The sequence below is a fragment of the Schistocerca serialis genome, chromosome 8 (genome assembly GCF_023864345.2).
Source record: "Schistocerca serialis cubense isolate TAMUIC-IGC-003099 chromosome 8, iqSchSeri2.2, whole genome shotgun sequence".
Taxonomy (NCBI): domain Eukaryota; kingdom Metazoa; phylum Arthropoda; class Insecta; order Orthoptera; family Acrididae; genus Schistocerca; species Schistocerca serialis.
The window spans coordinates 364933251-364954718 of NC_064645.1; the positions used below are offsets into that span (position 1 = coordinate 364933251).

The window sequence follows — 21468 nt, forward strand, 5'->3', positions numbered from 1 at the left end:
ATGAAGTTACCTTAGTAGATACTCAGCTCCACAACTCTTGTGGGTATACATGTTTTTGCTGTTGTCACTTGGTCTAGAGATACAGTTGTATGATTTCATTTTAGGTCTGAGATTATACTTTTTTTTTGATATTAAGAACAAGTTTATGAATGTTTGTTTTTTCTATTTCCTTCCAACATAAATAAAAACATATACCTGCATCATGTTCTGGGATGAATACCAGTACGGCTCCCACCAGGTTGTCAACACACAATTATGGCATGGAAAATGAAAACACAATCCCACTTCAATTTCTTACATGTATTTTAATCTGTCTTATGACAGACACATAGATATTCTGCATTTCACTTGTGAAAGCTTTTTTTGAAACAGTGGCTTGTCACATCATAGTTATGGTATCAACCAAGCCATCTGTCATGTTATGGTGTGTGTTCTTGTTCAAAAATTATATTTTATACAATTTTAAATTGAGCTGGAGGCCAATTTCAAATAAGTTTCAGTGTATTAATGTAATGAAATAAAAGTCATTGCCTTTCTTGCATTTCAAACTTTGTGACAAGTAGTATGTATGAAAATGTTTCCTTGATGTGGTAATCTTTTTGAACCTCTTTACTAATTTGACTATTAAATGTTGGTTGAAATTAAGTGTTGTGGGACTAAATACCTTGTTAGAAGGTACAAAAATTTTGCTCCATGAAATGTACACACATCTTCTTGCCAAGCTGTTATTTCTTCTCTCACGGCACATATTTTGGAGCATTGTTACATAAGTGGTCATTTGTTTAGCCCTTTCTCACTGTGCACAGTTTTGTACATGCAGCAAATGTATTTGAATGTTCTCCAACTTTAATTTTCACTCCATTTTACGAAAATTTTAAAAAGTTCATTGAACCTCATTTTAACAATGGTTTAGTTGTAGTAGATTGTCTCCAGATAGATTGTCCTTGAAGCAAATTATAGAGAAATTAGAATTCCTGTATCAGCTGCATTGTGGTGATGCACTACGATGTGTTCATACCTTCCATCACGCGTTATAGCAGACAATACATCACCCGGAAAAAGTCATCGTGAGCTGTAAGCATCCTAGGACAAGCGTTTTCTCTGTCACATACCTCTTTGCCACAATGCCTGCATTTTACCCACAAAGCATGCTACAGGAACTGCTCCCAAGTCTGGAATTTCCTGTACTGGCACTGAACTTTCTACATGACAAGTGCAGTGATTAAATATTACTAATTTTATCATCACTTAAAGCCTTGCCATAGTGCTACAAGATAGGTTCACAGCAAAGGTGAGTCCCTTTTTTGTGCCTATTACACAGTCAGTATTGCAGGCTTCTCTTGATGCCTCCAGATACCTAGCTGGTATACGACTGACATGATATTTTGAGGTCTGAAAGATTCACCACCATCTCAATGTGGCCTTTTTGATCATGGAGTATCAGCTTCACAAAGTCTGTTAAAATATATTGAGTGTGGTGTAATCTGACCCCTTTCGGAACAAGGTAAAGTATTGCAGCACCTTGCGTGTGCGTGTGGCTGTTCGAGATGAAGTACAAACATTGTTAGATTAGTTCACCTATGGACCACAACTTTGTTATTGTGCCATGCAGTTGCTTCAGTTGTTGTAGTGGATTGTAACTACATCTCAGTTCAAGATATGTATTCATTTTCGCATTGCTCTTTTTGTTAGATTAGATGTGCTCACATTATCCATGTAAGTCCAGTTAATAGTGTATTGCATAGTTCTTCAATCCCTATATTAAATTAGTCACATTTCCTGTATCATAGGAGTCCTTCATGTTTTTTAAAGAGATTTAAGTTAACTGATCTCTTGTGACATGAACTGGTATACCACCTGTTGCAAGGTTTCTTTGGTCATAGACATTTTGGTAATTTTGAGCAACTGATAGTGACTTGTTAATGTTCCAATAAAGAAACTTTTCAAATCTGGACTTTCTTTCATTACATGCTCCCATGATTTAGCATTCCCTACTCATTTACCATCCCCTACTCACCTAGTAATACTATTGTATTGCGTATCATGTTCAGTGAGAAACAAATTCCCACAGCATGAACATTATCAATGGAAATTAGTTTTACTTAACTTTCTTGTTGTTGTCCTTTGTAGTTTTCTTTGTCTCATTGTGCTGTCGAGAAGATAAACTGATTCCACTGAGTTACAAACAGATATTTGGGTTTTGTATCCGTGCATAATATTAAGATGAGTAATAAGCTGTTCATATAAAATTTATTTAATATTGCTGGTACAACTTTACTTTTAAACCGCATTTACTCAGCTAACTTGTCACCCTTCTCTCTAGCAGACAGACAAACTGAATAACAAGTACAGACAACAACTAACTCATGCCGGAACATGTTATCTCAAGCAGAACAAAAATATAAAACACCAGCAGTACAGCAATCTTACAAAATATCAATTTTACATCCAGAGTGTTTACATATGATGCATTATTTCTTTTACAAATTCTTTTAAACTATTGCTCAGAATAAATCATGGACTTAATATGGTACACAGCAGATCCACAATTGAGAGGCATGATATTTAATATAGACAGATCTGCTTTGGTTGTATTAATTATTCATTCTAAACATGGCTTGTTTCATGATTTTAAAATCCCATCTTCAAGTGTATGAAATTATTGTATTGATAAAATAGAAAGAAACATTCCACATGGGAAAAATATATTAAAAACAAAGATTCCATGACTTTACCAAACGGGAAAGTGCTGGTAGATAGACACAATAAAAAAGCACACAAACACACACACCATAGAGGATCTAATAGTTATACCACAAAGGCCTATAACGTCCTTGTCTGAAATCGTAATACCTATGTGCACATCTTATTCCATTTGGCATAAAAATGCACTCTCTATATGCTTACAGGAATTGACGAATTAAATCATTAAGATTTGGCTTATAATACCAGAGTTCTTCAAGTACAATAACAGCTGCTGAATAATTTATTTTGTTTCCATAGAATGGATATGTGTGTGTGTGCGAGTGTATACCCGTCCTTTTTTCCCCCTAAGGGAAGTCTTTCCGCTCCCGGGATTCGAATGACTCCTTACCCTCTCCCTTAAAACCCACATCCTTTCGTCTTTCCCTCTCCCTCCCTCTTTCCTGATGAGGCAACAGTTTGTTGCGAAAGCTTGAATTTTGTGTGTGTATGTTTGTGTTTGTTTGTGTGTCTTTCGACCTGCCAGCGCTTTCGTCTGGTAAGTCACATCATCTTTGTTTTTTAATATATATCAAACTTCTCTCATTCCTTCCCCATGAATTCTCTTTCTTTCCTCTGTCCATTTTGTCCCCTGTCTCTTGCGAACTTCATTCTCGGGTTGTACTTTCCAACTACTGATTTTTTGCCTGTATACATTTCTGTTTATAACTTCTGAAGAATTTATTTGTGCATTTGCTAGATCTGTTTTGGTTTCTTGTATCCAGGGTATGGTTTTCAATTTTTCAATGTGTATTAAAATTTTGTGGGAGAGTCTGGGTGTTGGGAGTCTGTGGATATGACCGTAAAATTTTAGTCTTCTTTTCCGGATGTCTGCGGTGAGGTTAGATAATTTTTCTGTAGTTTTCCGAGACTGTAACCTGTATCCATCTTCCGTTCTTTTTGGGCCAAGAATCTTTCTGATAATTTTGTGTTCCTCTTTCAGGATGCCTTCCAGGTCGCCTTTTCTATGGAGTGTGAGTGTTTCGCTGGCATATAGTGCTTCGGGCTTGATTACTGTATTGTAGTGTCGTATTTTTGAGTGAATGGAGAGACACTTTTTATTGTAGATGTTGTGGGTTTTCCGGTATGCTCTTTTCAGTTTTTGCAGTCGAACTTTTTGTGCAGTTTTCTCTCCCCCTGTGGGTTCTAGGACCTCGCCTAAGTATTTAAAGAATGGAACTCTCTCAATTTGTCCATATTTTGTAGTCAGTTTTTGAGTTTCAAATTTTGAGCAGATGAATTTGGTTTTTTGGAAGGAAATTTGTAGCCCAACTTTTTCGGCGCATTCTTTGAGAATGTCTATCTGTTTAATTGCTGTGGTCTCGTTTTCTGCTAGAATGGCCACGTCATCTGCAAATGCCAAGCATGAAATTTTAATACCATCTTTAGATCTTCCTAGTTGTATAGGCTTCCAGTAATTTTGATTCTTCAGTTCTTTTTCCCATTCTCAGATGACTTTGTCTAAGACAAGGTTGAAGAGGAGTGGAGACAAGCCGTCACCTTGTCTGACGCCGGTTTTGATCAGGAAGGGCTCTGATATTTCACCCAGGAATTTTATCTTAGAAGTTGTGTTTGTGAGCGTTTCTTTGATAAGGTTTAGGGTTTTCGGATCGAGTCCTAGCTCCTCAAGGTTAATAAAGAGAGATTGCCTATCGATCGAATCATAGGCCTTTGCGAAATCAACAAAGGAACAAATGATCGGACTGTTTCTGACTGCTTTGTATTTTAGTGTTTTTATATATATATATATATATATATATATATATATATATATATATATATATAAAACAAAGATGATGTGACTTACCAAATGAAAGTGCTGGCAGGTCGACAGACACACAAACATACACACAAAATTCAAGCTTTCGCAACAAACTGTTGCCTCATCAGGAAAGAGGGAAGGAGAGGGAAAGACAAAAGGATGTGGGTTTTAAGGGAGAGGGTAAGGAGTCATTCCAATCCCGGGAGCGGAAAGACTTACCTTAGGGAGAAAAAAGGACGGGTATACACTCGCACACACACACACATATCCATCCACACATATACAGACACAAGCAGACATATATATATATATATATATATATATATATATATATATAAAATAGAGGGAAACATTCCACGTGGGAAAAATATATCTAAAAAGATACTCTTTGCGTTTACAAATGTCTGCTTGTGACTGTGTATGTGCAGATGGATGTGTGTGTGTGTGTGTGTGTGTGTGTGTGTGTGTGTGTGCGTGCGAGTGTATACCTGTCCTTTTTTCCTCCTAAGGTAAGTCTTTCTGCTCCCGGGATTGGAGTGACACCTTACCCTCTCCCTTAAAACCCACATCCCTTCGTCTTTCCCTCTCCTTCCCTCTTTCCTGTCGAAGCAACCGTTGGTTGCGAAAGCTTGAATTTTGTGTGTATGTTTGTGTTTGTTTGTGTGTCTATCAAGCTGCCAGCGCTTTCGTTTGGTGAGTCACATCAACGTACCAAACGGGAAAGCGCTGGCAGACAGACACAATAAAAAAATGAGAAAGTGCTGGCAGACAGACACAATAAAAAAAACCACACAAAAAAAATTTTTTATTTTGTCTGTCTGCCAGTGCTTTCCTGTTTGGTAAGTCATGGAATCTTTGTTTTTAATAAATTGTTGTATTGGTAACACGTAACAAGCAGTTGGGCCAGTCAGAGCAAGAGCTCCAGTCACTGCATGTTAGTGGAAACTGTCCACCACCAGGCAACAGCATGGTAGGAAAGCCAGCCCCTACTTTCACTACTGCCTGGTGGCAGATAGTTTCTGCCAACATGCAGTGATTGGAGCTCTTGCACTGATTGGCCCGACTGCTTGTTATGTGTTACCAATACAATGATTTCATAAACCGGCCATGGTCTGAATAAATAATTAGTGCAACTGAAGTGGATCTCTCTAAATCAATGATCATAAATTATAGAAATAACATTAATGAGAATAATTATTACTTATTTGAAATGACTCTTTGTCATTTAGGAAATGTTTTGTATATTTGGCTTTATAGTTAAGAATAATACGTTTTAATTTTTTATAACTGGATAAGGATAACATATTATTTTACCATTTGTTCACTTAAAAAAGAATCCTCAAAGTTATTATAATCCATGAAAAATATTTGTTTGTCAAGTGCTGTAGTTCTTTTTGATCATATCAAGTAGTCCAGTATATAATGAAAGTGGTACACTGACCTCTTCCATTACAGTGCACACATTTGATTTTCCTTCTGTTATAGTCTGTATGTGTAGGTTATTTAAATGAACCTTAAACTGATTTGTTTCATTTTCAGTGGCTGCTAAGGGAGTAGCTCCTACCGAAATTCCTGACGTGTCACCTGATAGCAGTATTTTTTACATCTACATTGGTTTGGGGGCAGCTGCTTCACTTGCCTTTTTTGCTGCCGTCATACATGCTGTGAAATATTTTAGGAGATACCTGTCTTATAATGAAGGTTAGTTTCTCAAAAAGGTATTATTTTTACACTTACCTGCATATATTTTCTGTATCCATCAGTGTCATTATGACAAATAAGTTAAAGATATAATGTAATTGGATAGATAAAAATCTACTCACCAAGCAGTGGCAGGAGAATACACATTTAAAAGGCGTGACTCTTTGCAAGCTTACAGAGACAGTGGCTCCTTCTTCAAGCAGAAGGGTTAAAGGGGAAGGAAGAGTGGTTAAGGAAAAGGACAGTTGGGGTTTAGAGGGGTAGAGTTTTGAAAAGTCTCCCTGAACGCTTGGTCAGGAGAGACTTACTGCACAGGATGAGAAGGAAAGACAATCACTCTTTCCCTCTCATCCCATCCAGTAAGTCTCCTCCGACCCAGGGTTTGGGGTGACTTATGTGAACTCTACCCTTTTCCTAAACCTCACCAGCCCCTTTTCTTCATCCTTCTTCCTTTCGTTTCAACCCTTCTGCCAGAAGAAGGATCCACTGGCTCCAAAAGCTTGCCTGTAGTAATACCTTTTATATGTGGTTCCTCCTCCCACTGTTTGGTGAGTAGATTTGGTGAGTAGATTTTTATCTATCCAATTACGTTTAATAAGTTAAAGTTGGTAGATGGTGGAGATTGTAACAACCATTAAACTAAAGATAGATAGTTCAACATAAACATTCAGAGAGACTTGTTCTGCTTTAATTTTTTAATATTTTGTAAACATCAGATGATGGTTTAGTGCCAGATTTTTGCAGCAGTGCACTAGAAGAAAGATCTGTCAATCATGTTCCTTGCCTAGTTGCTTAATAACAGCTGCCAAATATATTTTGAGATATTATATGTAATAATTTTGTACTAAGGTCCTCTTTTACCTGAAATCAAAAAGAAGAAAAGAATAGCAATATTGTTTAAGACAGAGTGTCTTCTCACCTCCTGCTTTGACTCCCTGTAAGAACCTGTCACATAACCTATAAAATGCAAAAGAAGCCATATCATTTGAAATATTCAAGATAATAAGAGGGAGAGATAGAAAACTGAAAAAGAAAAGTCAAAATCTAACACTGGAAATTCCAGGTTGGAATATCAACAATATTAGGAAAAAGGTAGATTGCTACTCACCATAAAAATAACCTGTTGGCTTGCAGACAGGCTTGAGTGTATGTGTGTGTGTGTGTGTGTGTGTGTGTGTGTTCTTTGCTGAATAAGGCTTTGGCCAAAAGCTTTTAATGTGTAACAGCCTTTTCATTGTGCGCACTGCAAGTCAATGGGTCATCTTTATGGTGAGTAGCAATATATTCTTTTCATAAAGAAAAAGTAAAGATTAAAAATCGTGAAAAGAAGGGAAATTTGTCTTTCATCATACTGTAAGTGACCAAAGGTGCAGAGCAGTTTTCTTTCCTATTATTATTGGGCTTCAAAACTGATGTAAAATTAGGAATTGTTTATTCATGTTTTCCCTCCCCACCTACAGCAGTATTCTATTATTTTCCAAATATATTATTTCATGTACATATTTTATTATATTCTAAAAACAAAGATGATGTGACTTACCAAACGAAAGTGCTGGCAGGTCAATATACACACAAACAAACACAAACATACATACAAAATTCACAAAATTTGTTTGTTTCTTTGTTTGTTTGTTTGTCTATCGACCTGCCAACGCTTTCTTTTGGTAAGTCACATCATCTTTGTTTTTAGATATATTTTTCCCACGTGGAATGTTACCCTCTATTATATTCATTTTATTATATTCTTACATACTTAATGCTCATCTTTAATTCTTAGGGGGCACCAAGCCACACTGGACGCCCAGAATATTTCCAAGAGATAAAATTCTGCTTTTGTATGCATGTGATTGTTCACCTTTTATGGACCTAATGACTACATTTAGAAAAATACTCCAGAAGGTGTCTTCTTGGGAGGTAAGTTGAAAGCAAACAAGTATTTACTACGAGGATGGTGAAGAATATCGTTTGTTAAATACTGAGGGCAAAGTCATTAAATTTATACATAAGAATAAGAAAAAAAGTCACAGCTTTCAGATGACATTCTAAAACACACAAAATATTGTCATATGACCTGAAAGGTGTCATGAATCTCCTCCTGTCATGAGATCGAAGAAATCTTCACTCTAAGAGACAAGCCACTATCTGATGACCCTAGTTCTGTTAAATTCCTGGAAGTTTATTTAGATGAAAAGTTATCCTGGGGCCAACATGTAAACTATATTAGTAGTAAGCTATCTAGAGTAATTTATTTATTAAGACAACTCAGAAATTGTGTACCTGAAACATACATCAGATCATCTTATTTTGCATTTTTCCAAAGTATAATATCCTATGGCATTATCTTGTGGGGTAACTGTAGTCATATACATGACATCCTATTGTTGCAGAAGAAAGCCATTATGATAATTACAAATTCTTCACATAAGGCTCACTGCAAACCCTTATTTACTAAACAAAAAATTATGACATTAATAAACCTCTATATATACAATGTCTTAATCTTTACGAAGAAGAACCTACAAGATGTGAAATGTAGAGAAAATGTACATTGTTACAACACAAGAAGCATCAAACACATACACACACCTTACCACAGACTATCAAAATCAATAAATAGCTATGAAGTCACAGGGCACAAACTATTTAATAAGCTGCCACATGCTATACAGGATCTTCCTGAACATACATTCAAAGAAAGACTGCATGAATGGTTTATTGCCCACCCATTCTATGATATCAATGAATTCTTCAACTGTAAAATGCAGTAATCCAACAGATGACCCACTGTACATTTATTGTAATATAAGCTAAAATATTTCAGTAGTCAATACCTTATCACACTGTACTATAAATTGTCACTTCATTTAACGTTGTCAATTGCTGTAATGGCCTAAAGACAATAAAATCTTTTATTATTATTATTATTATTATTATTATGGACTTTGGATTGGTTGTGACTGGTAGGTGGGTTGGACAGGTCAAGGGCCAGGGTTGATCAAGCGGTGTGAGCCAAGGAATATGACTCTGGTAGCATGAGAAATGTAAGGATAATCTGAGACCCTTTGTGTGTTGGGTAGGATACAAAATTATGATTGCAGTACTTGTGAACTATGGTTGAAAAAGATGTAAGACTTACATTTTTTTAAAGAGCCTGGACATAGCTACGCTGTATACAGAAACCATTACATCATATTGTTTTTTCAACAAAATGTAAACTTTAACTTGAAGGAGAGCCTTCAAGCATGTGGAAAAAAATTATGTTATAGAGAGGTTAATATAATGTTTATTGGATATAAGTAAAGTTCAGATGTGCTCTTTCAGGTTTGCGATGTCTTTGACCCACATCAGTGGAATGAAATTGCTATTGGCCGGCAAGAATGGATTCAAAGGCTGTTGTCTGAAGATGATACTGTGATAATAATTGTTGATAGTACAAGTGCAGTGTTACACCAGAATGCTCTGGAGAACAATTATATCATAAACTATTTTCAGCCAAGGCCAAATAGTGATCTCTTTACATATGCACTTCAGATGATAACCAACAATATACAAAGGAATGTTTACAAGAAGATTTTTGTTGTAAGGTATTATCCACTTCTAATAATATAAATAATTACTTTAAAGTAGTATTTCACATGCAGTGTATAGTGCTTCTGTTGAAAAGTTGAAGACATGGGGGGCTCTATGTCAGTGTTCACACATAAATAGAAACTTTTCAAGTATGCAATCAAATTCCCAGCAGTTCCCTCTGCTCTTGCATTTGGAACTTTATTTGTAAGTTATTCACAAGGATTGCTGCATACAACCAGAATTGCTATGGCGACTGAATTCACTGTAAACGCTTCAGTATGAGTTTCCATAAAAATTCTTCTGGGTTCTAGATAAGGTCACATTGTAAAATGATAAAAACAATTTTTTGGACATTATTGCATGTTGCATTTACATGCCTTGAGAAAGACCACTAGAAATAATGACCAAAATGTTGGTTTATCATTTTACAATATGATATGGTCTACAACCCAGAACAATTTTAAGGAACTGACTCAGACCGCAAAGCCTGGGAGCATAACTAAGCATGAGTTTTGCATCTAGATTAACTGTAGAACTGCAAATCATTTACACAGTTTTGAACATTAATAATAATAGAAAGTTAAAGTTACCAATTTTTACTTTGTACTTCTTTGCACACCCAAAATAAATTAAAAGTAACTGAAAGTGCACTTCATAGTTGTATAATAACATTTCTGTAAGAATCCAAAAATTAATACAGAAAAATCCCAAATAAAGGTACAACAAACTCACAAACAAAACGTATTTTGCCATTAATTTCATAGGATACAGATAATGATTATTATCATTTTTTTATCTATAGGTCTTACACATCTTTTTTTAGATTAAAAAAATAAATAATTAAACAGTAAAGTCAACCACTCACTGTATTCTTGAGCCATTGAGCGATCAATAGTCACATAAACGAGACTCAACACATTGCTGAGATTTTCGCCAATGGGCTCTTTAGAGCTAAATAATAAAGAAAATATGCTTGCACATGTGTGGGCATGTGCACACACATGGCTACTTTGTCCCAGGCAACTAATTTTCCCAGTGCTATAGTGTGAATGGGGTCTGATTAAAAAATAAGGTATATATGGGCAACTATGTTAGTTACACCTGTTTTTCTGGTGATCTGTTAATATATAATATTGTCAGTTCATTGCTGGATGATAGCCTTTGAAGCATTTGTTCTGTTAGTCAATTGTACAGTATCTTCTTCAGTGTCCTGAACATACAGCCAAACCTTTTTATAACTCCCTGTGAAGAGTATAGAATTTAAAAAGCATGTGAATATTACCCCATAATTGCTGCATCAAGTTGGGCCTAATTTGTGTGTGTGTGTGTGTGTGTGTGTGTGTGTGTGTGTGTGTGTGTACTCCAGCTCAAGAAAGGATTTAATCTGAAAGCTAGCAGGTTTCCCTTCTCTTTCGTGTGAGCCTGTCAATTACTCAACAGTTCTGCTATTTGGTTAATGTTCTCCTTTACTCCTAAAGTTCCCACCTGCAGAGTTCTGAGAAACTGGTGTCTGGGGGAAGAATCCAGATGGTGCGTGTGGTGAAACAGGCAACAAGGTCATGTTGTGCAGCATGTTTTGCAACAGGATATTGTGTGTTGCCTGTATACTGCCTCTGCCTGTATCCATTCATCCTGATTGATGATGGGGTGGTAGTAAAGCTAATGTAAAAGGCTAAACAGCGTTTACATAACAGATGGTATATTACCTGACATTTCAAATGTGGCTCTGCCTTCGATAGTATGGGTTTTGCCAGTTACAAGGCTGGAATAGATGGTGGTAGGAAGTGCATAGGGCAAGTTTTGGAGTGGTGATGGTCACAGGAGTAGGGGCCACAGGAAGATGGGTGCAGAAGGAGGTAGGGTCTGACAAGGATATCGTGGAGATTGGGAGGGTGATGAAAAGCTATTCTAGGTGTGGTGGACAATATCTCAGACAGAATGGATCTCAATTCATGGCATCATTTTAGAAAGTCATTGCCTTGTCAAAGTGGCTGATTAATACATTCAAGAAAAGGATAATACTGTGTGACAAGGAGTAAGCTCTGAAGTTGTTTTGTGGAGGGATCAGCAGTACCAGGATTGAATGTAATGGCCTGGGAAATCTGCTTTTGAACTAAGCTGTTGGAATAATTACGTCCAGTGAAGACTGGAGTGAGACTGATGGTGTATTGCTATAAAGAGTCTGCATCTGAACAAATACGTTTGCCTTGAATGCCAAGCCTGTATGGGAGGGAACTTATGACATGGAAAAGTACAGTTTTTTGTTAGTAGGTTTGATGCAGATGGAAGTGTGTAGTTGAATTTGGCGATGATGAGATGAACATCATGGAAAGTGGCATGGTATTTGAACAGGACCATGAGAAATTCAATTAGGAGAAGTTATTTAGAAATTCGAGAAATTTTTACAGATCAGCCTCAGTGTGAGTCCCTACAGCAAAGATGTTGCCATTGTACCTAAACCAAACCAGGGGCTGAAGGCTTACGGATCTCACGAGAGCCCTGTCCAAGCAACCCATGAAAAGATTGGTACTGGAAGGAGCCATCCTGGTTCCCGTGGCTGTACCCCTGATCTTTTTGTATGTCTGCACTTTGAAAGTGAAGTAATTGTTGGTAAGTATACAGTTGATTGAGTTGGCCAGGAAAGATGTCATGGGTTTGGAATCAGGTGCGCATTGACTGAGGAAATGTTCAGCAGCAGACAGACCATGTAAGTGGGGGTGTTGGTATAGAGGGAGATGGCATCAATCGTGACAAGCAAGGTATGTGGTGGGTGATGATAATGTTTGGTTTGTGGGGTGCTCAACTGCACGATCATCAGTGCCTGTACAAAGTCCAAATTCTTACACAACCCATTTTCTTTTCTTTTCTTTTTTTTTTTTTTTTGCAATTGAATCTAGACACTGTCACAAAAGATGAAGAGGATGATGATGAAATAATAAGGACAACACAAACACTCATTCCCTGGGCAGAGAAAATCCCCAACCCGGCCGGGAAACGAACCTGGGACGCTAGCCACCAGACCATGAGCTGCGGACATGTGTGGTGGGAGCAGGATGGTCACAGATTTCAGATGATCTAGGAATTGGTTGGTATCTTTAATATGGGGGGGGGGGGGTGTCTTTGTACTATGGGTTGCACGTGTTGATCAACTAAGGCAGATATCCATTTGGTGGGTGCTTTGCAGCTAGAAACTCTGGGACAGCCAGGATGATTGGCTTAGTGGACTTTAGGAAGAACGTAAAAGTTGGAGGTGGTTGGTTTGGGTGAGGTATGAAGTTCTATGGATTGAGGTGTAAGTTCTTGTGAGGGGCCTGAGGTTTTTAGGAGGGACTGGAGGTTAGTTTGAATCCCAGAAATGGGCTCTTGATGGCAGATGCTGTACATAGACCTTCACTAACATAATCCTGTTGATCAAGTACCACTGTGGTAGATTCTTCGTCTGTGGAAGGATAATGATGGAATCATCATTTACATACATGGTCTATCTGCTTCTGAACATTTTCTTAGTCAATGCCCACCTGATTCCAAACCCATGATATCCTTCTTGCTCACTTTAATCAACTTCATACTTACCAGCAATTACTTCACCTTTGAGGGACTGACATACAAACAGATCAGGGGTATGGCCATAGGAACCAGGATGGCTTCTTCCTATGGCAATCTTTTCATGGGTTGCTTGGAGGGGGCTTTCCTGGAATTCATAAGTCTTCAGCCCATGGTTTAGTTTGGATACATTGATGACATCTTTGCTGTATGGACTCATGGTGAGGCTGATCTTAAAAATTTAAAAAATGTCTAAATACCTTCTCCTAATTAAATTTCACACAGGCCTGTTCCAAATACCATGCCACTTTCCTTGATTTTCATCTCATCATCACCAAAGGTCAGCTACACACTTCCATCCACATCAAACCTACTAACAAAAAACTGTACTTACATTTTGACAGTTGCCATTCTTTCCATGTCAAATGTTCCCTCCCATACAGGCTTGGGATTCGAGGCAAACATATTTGTTCAGATGCAGACTCTTTATAGCAGTACACCATCACTATCACTTCAGCCTTCACTGGACATCATTATCCCAACAGCCTAGTTCAAAAGCAGATTTCCCAGGCCATTACATCCAATCCTGGTACTGCTGATACCTCCAAAAAACAACTTCAGAGCACACCCCTTGTCACACAGTATTATCCTTGTCTTGAATGTATTAATCAGCTACTTTGACAACCGTAACTTCCTAAAATCATGCCATGAAATGAGATCCTTTCTGTCTAAGATATTGCCCACCACTCCTAGAATAGCTTTTCACTGCCCTCCCAATCTCCACAATATCCTTGTCAGACCCTATCTCCTTCTACACCCATCTCCCTATGGCTCTTACCCCTATGACCATCGCCACTGTAGAACGTGCCCTATGCACTTCCTACCACCACCTATTCCAACCTTGTAACTGGCCAAACCTATACTATCAAAGGCAGAGCTACCTATGAAATGACAGGTCATATACCAGCTGTTACGTAAACACTGTTTGGCCTTTTGCATTGGCATGACTACCAACTTGTTATCAGTCAGGATGAATAGGTATAGGGAGGGGTATACAGGCAGTAAACAATACCCATATTATGGAGCACAAGCATTATATATACTGTGTAATCAGCAAACTAAATCAACTGAGCCATGAGATAAAGTATTTCAGTCAGATGGCCATTTGCCACAAGTGAAAATTCATTAAGGCTGTCAGAGTAGCAATGCAGCCAGTTGCTATGAACTATGGGGAGAGCTTCAGGTGTTTTCTGTCGTGATTGCCAGTTACTGCAAGCCAGTAGGCTGAATGCATGTGGAGCAGTCCCACTGTATCTTTTAAACAAAATACTGGAGGTTGGAGGTATCATTAGATCATGATGGCACTGATGACAACCAATAAAAATAAACATAAAATTTTCTTAGCAATAGCACTGGTTGCTGACAGTAACTGGTGAAAATTGATGTGAAATATTTCTAGCAATAAACATCTGATATCCCTCAGTCTTGAGCCTGTCATCCAGTTAAGGCAGTATGCCAGTGCTTCCAGTAATGCTCACTGAAGCAGCAGGACCCAGTAGCATATGTGAAGCAGAAATGACAATCACAATCGCATTGATGAAATATACTGACAACAGTAAATGAAACATTGGTTGTTTTATCATAGTCTAATATGGACACACACCCCAAAGAATTTCACTGAAGTGGACTCGGCTATAAAAGACTATGTTGCTATACAAACAGTGCCTATACCATTAGGATTGATTTATACCCTGAGTACACATGCTGAATTGTCTCTAAGAGATTAAGGGAGTCAAAGCAAATCAGGAGCCTTCTACCACTGAGGTATTTCCCTTGTTCCAATACCTGCCTAAAACATGTGGCTCAATTTCATAGATGGATAAGTGATGCTGTAGATGATGTATTCAGTTTCTGTGGGTATTCCAAATGCATACTATGGATTGTGCGAACATGATAATGAGAAGTTGTGGCTGGATGTTGAGCAGTGGTTCACCAGTTGCAGCACAGAAACAGCTGGTTTAGTAGGATTTTATGGTGAATCTAATGTTACTACAGATTGCATCCAACATCTTTAAAGAAAAAGATCTAGCCAATTTTAACAATGCAGAACTGTAGAAGAAAGAAGTGTTGGTGGTGATTATTGTCACTGTCATCAACCCTCGTCACCACCTCCACCACCACCACCACCATCATCATCATCATCATCATCATCATCCAGTGCCTGGAAGATTATTTTAAATGGTTAATTGGTTGCATTGTAATCATATTGCTAATACTCTAGCACAGTGTTTATAATGTACAGAATGGTCTCGTAAATGCTTACAAGAATTACAATGTTTGCATGTCTCTGCAGTTAAACTTTGTGACACACCAGTTAGGAAAGTGTGATCTACATTGCGCTCAGCTGTGAAAGCCAGAAATCATTTGGCTGGGGACAATGAGCACACTGGCATATCTGAACAGGTTAAACATAAAGCATGAATGAAAAATTAGAAGAAAAGTGTCAAAACACGGTAGACCAGCATACTGTATGGGCCCGCTCAGGGTAAATGTAACAGGTGAAAGAACATAAACAGGATCACAAAAAGGTTACCATTAGCTTTCTCCTCAAAAATGGGCAATGCATATGTGAAATCCCTGACAACATGGTCCCGGTAGTGTGTGCTGAACAGATGAAGCACCTCTGGGTGGAAGTATGGTAAAAATATATAGAATAAAATAATCATTTGAAAAACCTTATGAATGAACACTGTACTGAAGAGTTGAAGCCTCATTCCAGAATGCACTTACTTTCACGGATTTGTTTTGCATTGATGTTACTGAATAATATCATAAATTAATATTCAAATACTACATAAGGTCAGTTAATTTCTGTATTTTCATTAGTTTACTTATAATACTTTAACCACTTCTTTTTCTTACTCTTGTTCTTGTTCTTATTCTTATTCTTCAACTTCTTTACTTGAATCTAATGTTACTACACTTTCACTATCTTCGACGAATACGATCTTGTCTTAGAATTTGGATTCTCTGTGTGGAGAGAATTTTCTAATTACAATATGGCTGTTTAAAGTATTGTAGATTAATTGATGGAAATATGGAACTTAACTGACTGTATATAGTAACCAAGTATTTATTTATGACATTGTTCAGTAACATCAATACAACGAAAATGTGTTAAACTGATGTTTTTAGGTTTCTGTCAAAAAAGTTAAAAATTCTTTTTGGTATTCTTTTCTTGTCTAGCCTTTTTAGATGCTCATACAATACAGCTCTTCTCCTCTGTCTAATATTTGTTCTATTCATTCATAAACTTATTTATTACTTCTTAATTTCCATTTTCAATTCTCATGTTCTGGCATTAATTTTCCTGACTATTTTCCTTTCTTTGTTTTCTGTTTCACCTAATTGTTTGGCTGTATTTAATTAAAGGAATTTTGAAGCATAAAGGCATTCTGGTCTAATGACAGTATTATTTGGTATAGTTTTGCATTTGTGGATAAAGATTTCTTGTTATACAAGCTTTTGTTAATTGAAAACCCATTTCAGCTTCCTTGCTCTCACTAAGTTTGCATCTTAGCCAGAGTATTGTTTGTATTATTTGACATATATATTTAAATTTTGTAGCCTTTTCTATTCTTCCATAATCAGTTTCCATGTATTTTGGTGTCTCCTTCACATCAGTCATATACACTACATTTTCAAAAGATATATATATAGTCCCATTTTAGAATGTGTCTCTTGTAGGAGATTTATTTCTACTGTATTTTTATGATTGTATATATGTTGCCTTCACTAACTTTAAGTTTACCCACAGTGTGCCTATGCAGCATGTTTGTCTACCATGTTTCAACACATTTCTATAATTTTCATGTAGGCTTTAATGTTAAGCACTTTCAGGTATGCCAGTGTGCTTGTTATCCTCCACCAATTCATGCAGTGTTAGATTGACAGCCTCCACAGCAAAGCATAATGTAAATCAGGCTGTCTTGGCTGATGTGTCACAACTTTCGATTCCTTAAGGCAGGTATTACCTGTGCAACTGGATTCTTGGTTTCCTGTCAGAAAGGTTACAGTACACGAGAATGAGATTTTCACTCTGCAGCGGAGTGTGCGCTTATATGAAACTTCCTGGCAGATTAAAACTGTGCGCTGGACCGAGACTCGAACTCGGGAACTTTGCCTTTCGTGGGCAAGTGTTCTATCATCTGAGCTACCAAAGCACGGCTCAGGGCCTGTTCTCACAGCTTCAATTCTGCCAGTACCTTGTCTCCTACCTTCCAAACTTCACAGAAGTTCTTCTGTGAACCTTGCAGAGGCAAAGGTCCCGAGTTTGAGTCTCGGTCCGACACACAGTTTTAATCTGCCAGGAAGTTTCGTTACAGTACACGGCCATTGACAGGAAGCTATCTGGATTCCCCATAGAATCCTTAATGTATATGAACAATTTAGGAGACAGACTGTGCAGACCTTTTGGATTGTTTGCAGTTGATGCTGTCATTTATCATCTAATAAAGTCATCAGAAGATCAACATGAATTGGAAAATTGGATGGTGAAAAAAGTAAAATTTCACCCTAACAACAAAAAGCGCGAGGCCCACCACACCAGTAATTAAAAAAAAATTTATTAAATTTGGTTTACATTATAAAACACAAATTTAAAGGTTGTCAGTTCCTCTCAATTTGTGTATTTTATCAGGCTACACAATGAAAAATTATAGAATAACAACATAACCATTGCTCTCCACACATCTCAGATATTTAACAGATTTATTTAATGTATGGAATAAGCAAACTGACGCTCATTTAAACTTGTATGACTTCTTTTTTCTGTCTACAGGTTCAGTGGTTTCTCAGAAGATGGGCAGACACTAAGGCATATTGCTCCACTACGAAGATATATATTGCCTGATCACTTCCATCAACTCCTCAGCAGCCTCAAAGAGTATGAAATTTTTACTACATACTCATTCTTCAAAACTTTCTGTTTCTTGGAGTGGACAATAAACAGGGTGAATCACATAAGGCATAACACCCCTTTTATTTTGTAAATGGTTGCAGACATTGAAATGAGGTATTTGGGGAAACAATAGTAAGTAAAGAGGCACATACTTTGGTAAGTGATAATGAGTCTTAACTCTTATATTGATCAAAATATTGATACAAGCATGATTTTTTTTAAAATGGAAAGATATACATAATTAATGGCATCTGAAAGTGCTTGAAAAGACATTTGTCTGACAGCAGGTTTTTTACCTTTAAGAAGCATTCAGGCAGACAGGTCAGGCTTTTTTTTTTCTTTTCAAAATTAAGAAACCTCATTCAGTAGTTTCTTTCACCATAAACAGGGCTGTTTGTCTTTATGAAGTGTGAATGGCAAACATTTCCATTTCAGCTTTGATGAGTAAACAGCAATGGGGAGGGTTTAAATGGACAACTGCTTGACATAACCATAGTTGTTTCCACTAAAACCTGGAACTGCACAAATATTTAAAATGGTTTCTCTGAGACCCATATGATGCCCCAGAAGCTAGCATACAATATAGTTCCATACACAAAAATCATAGCTGACCCTGTATTTATGTCATACAGGAAATGAGGTTTTATCTGAGTAGTGTAGATCTGTCTTGCTCCATATAACAATGGAGCCTGGCATTAGAGCTTTGCTAATGGTGATTACACTGCAATAATTGACTCTGCCTGCATTTCTTAAATTCTTTTGTGAAAGGTTTCTGTGTCAATATTAACAAGTTCTATATAACTGTAATTGTCTTTCCAAGACCTACTGACAGCAGTTACGGAAAGTAAACAGTTCCATAGAAAAAAAATTTAAAAGAAACTTGCTTCAGTATCTCATTCGATATAAGAGTTAAGACTCTTTATCACATACCAAAGTGCATACACCTTACCATACTTTCATTTGTTGAAAACCTCATTACGATATCTGTAATTGTTCATGAAATAAAAGATGTGTTATGTATTACTTGATTCACTCTGTATATTAGTACACCTTTAACAAAAATATCAGAAATGTTAGACTGATACTCATAACATAGAGGAGGCACTGAGTGACAGATAGACACATTTAAAAATGGACTAAGCATAGGAGAGAGTCCTTCTCAATATATAGAAAAACACATACACAAACAATTCACACACACATGACCGTTGTCTCTGAGTGCTAAGACCCAACAGTGGTGAGCAGTGGTCTCAGCTGAGGTAGGTAGTGGTTGTAGGTGTGGGGAGGAGGATAACAGGATAGAGGTGGTGAGAAGTTGCAGTAATGCTAGCTGTGCACAGGAACATCGTGGGGAGAGGGTGGTGGGCTAATACATGAAGCATCAAGAGGCTGTGATAGCAGTGGTGGGAGAAGAGAGAAGCAGATGAGCGAGAAGAGCTATGCAGGTGTGTGCTGGGGAGCACAGAAAGTGTGTGTAACAAGAAAACGGATAGATACGGGGGACAGGAACTATCAAAGGCTAAGCTCAGGTTGTGTGGTGGGGTCATTACATAAACAAAGGTGGTGCTGTATAGAAGGTTTCCACCTGTTCATTTAAGAAAAAAGTGATATTGATGGTAAGAATCCAGATGGCCTAGGCTATCAAGCGCGGTGTGAACCAGGGTGCAACGATTTAGAAGCAAGGGTGGAATGGGGATGGATCAGGATATTGCATAGATCATGTGGACAATGGAGTACCATTGTGGGAGGGATGAGGAGCATAGTGGGGAGAATATTTCTCATTTCAGTAGACAACGAGAAGTAGTCAGAACCCTGGCAGAGAGTGTTATTCAGTTGTTCCAGTCCTGGATGTTACTGAATCATGAGGAGAGACTTCTTTCAGGTAAGTCAGTGGGCATGTTGGGAGACCAGGTGTTAGAGAGCTGTTTCTGAACAAGATTGGGAGGCTAATTTCAGTCTTTTTAAGGTCACAGTGGGTGCTTCATCATATCTGAAAAGTAACTTCTTGTAACTCTATATGCAATGATCACAAGTGGCAAGGCTGTATGGAAGGGATTTTATGGTGGGAAATGGGTAGCAGCTGTCAAGATAGAGGTATGTTGGTGGTTGGTAGGTATTATGTGTGTCTGCTAGGTGCAAATTTGATGAATATATGTGAGAAGTGGCAAACACATAGCTGCACGTATGGTCAACATAGGCATGTTGCCATGTTTTGAAAGTGTTGAGACCATTGCTACAGGCAGACTCAGAAGTTACTGAATCACTGAGTGCTTGTTAAGTGAGAGGAAAGCATGTTTGGTTTGGCAGGTGAGAAATAAACATAAGAAAGTAGAGGAACAAAAGGATGAACACTGAATAATGTAATGCAATAAAGAAAAGGAAGAAAGGGAAACTGAACTGGTTTGTATGATGGAAGAGTATAAACTAGACAAAATCAAACAACGAAAATCCATGATCAAGGAATAACAATATTATATAGGATAGAATGATACTCAACATACAGAGGAGATGATGAGCAGCAGTAACAAGTATTTTTGAGTAGGCTAAGCTGTTAGACAGACAGGGAAAAAGACAAGCACAATTGACACACACACACACACACACACACACACACACACACGTGACCACTGTCTTCTCCAGCTGCTAAAGCCCTACTGCTCTGAGCAGTGAGGTTGGCTGAGGTATGTTCGAGGGCGTGGCCTGGGGGGGGGGGGGGGGTACAAGAGGTGTGGAGGGAGAGGGATAGCAGAGTGGAGGTAGGGTAAGATGGTGTAGTCCTGCCAGTGAGAGTGTGTAGGAATAGTGCAGCATCAGGAGGGGGAAGGTGGGGAGGAAAGAAGCACAGAAGGGGAAAGGAATATTCCTCAAATTAAGTCTTGATTTTTGATACTAGTAGTCGAATGCTTTTTTCTGGGTTGACAAATCTTATGAACATGTCTTGATATTTCTTTAGGCTTTGCTCCATTATCAAGGTAACAAATTTTAATCATTCATAAATATCCAGAAAGAGATTGTCACTCTGCAGCAGAGTGTGCGCTGATATGAAACTTCCTGGCAGATTAAAAACTCAGTTGGTAGAGCACTTGCCTGCGAAGGCAAAGGTCCCGAGTTTGAGTCTCAGTCCGGCACACAGTTTTAATCTGCCAGGAAGTTTCATATCAGTGCACACTCCGCTGCAGAGTGAAAATCT

The 21468-nt window shown here is 37.8% G+C and overlaps 1 protein-coding gene across 3 annotated transcripts in view; it reads left to right on the forward strand.

Annotated features, from left to right (window-relative positions):
- The window catches only part of LOC126416653 (uncharacterized), a 132910-nt gene that overhangs the window by 102088 nt on the left and 9354 nt on the right, over nucleotides 1–21468 (forward strand). For all 3 annotated transcript variants that reach the window (XM_050084451.1, XM_050084449.1, XM_050084450.1), the window contains exons 10-13: nucleotides 6044–6205; nucleotides 7983–8119; nucleotides 9527–9789; nucleotides 18159–18263. In XM_050084451.1, coding sequence (XP_049940408.1) covers nucleotides 6044–6205; nucleotides 7983–8119; nucleotides 9527–9789; nucleotides 18159–18263 — 667 coding nt within the window. The remainder of the gene's footprint in view (nucleotides 1–6043; nucleotides 6206–7982; nucleotides 8120–9526; nucleotides 9790–18158; nucleotides 18264–21468) is intronic.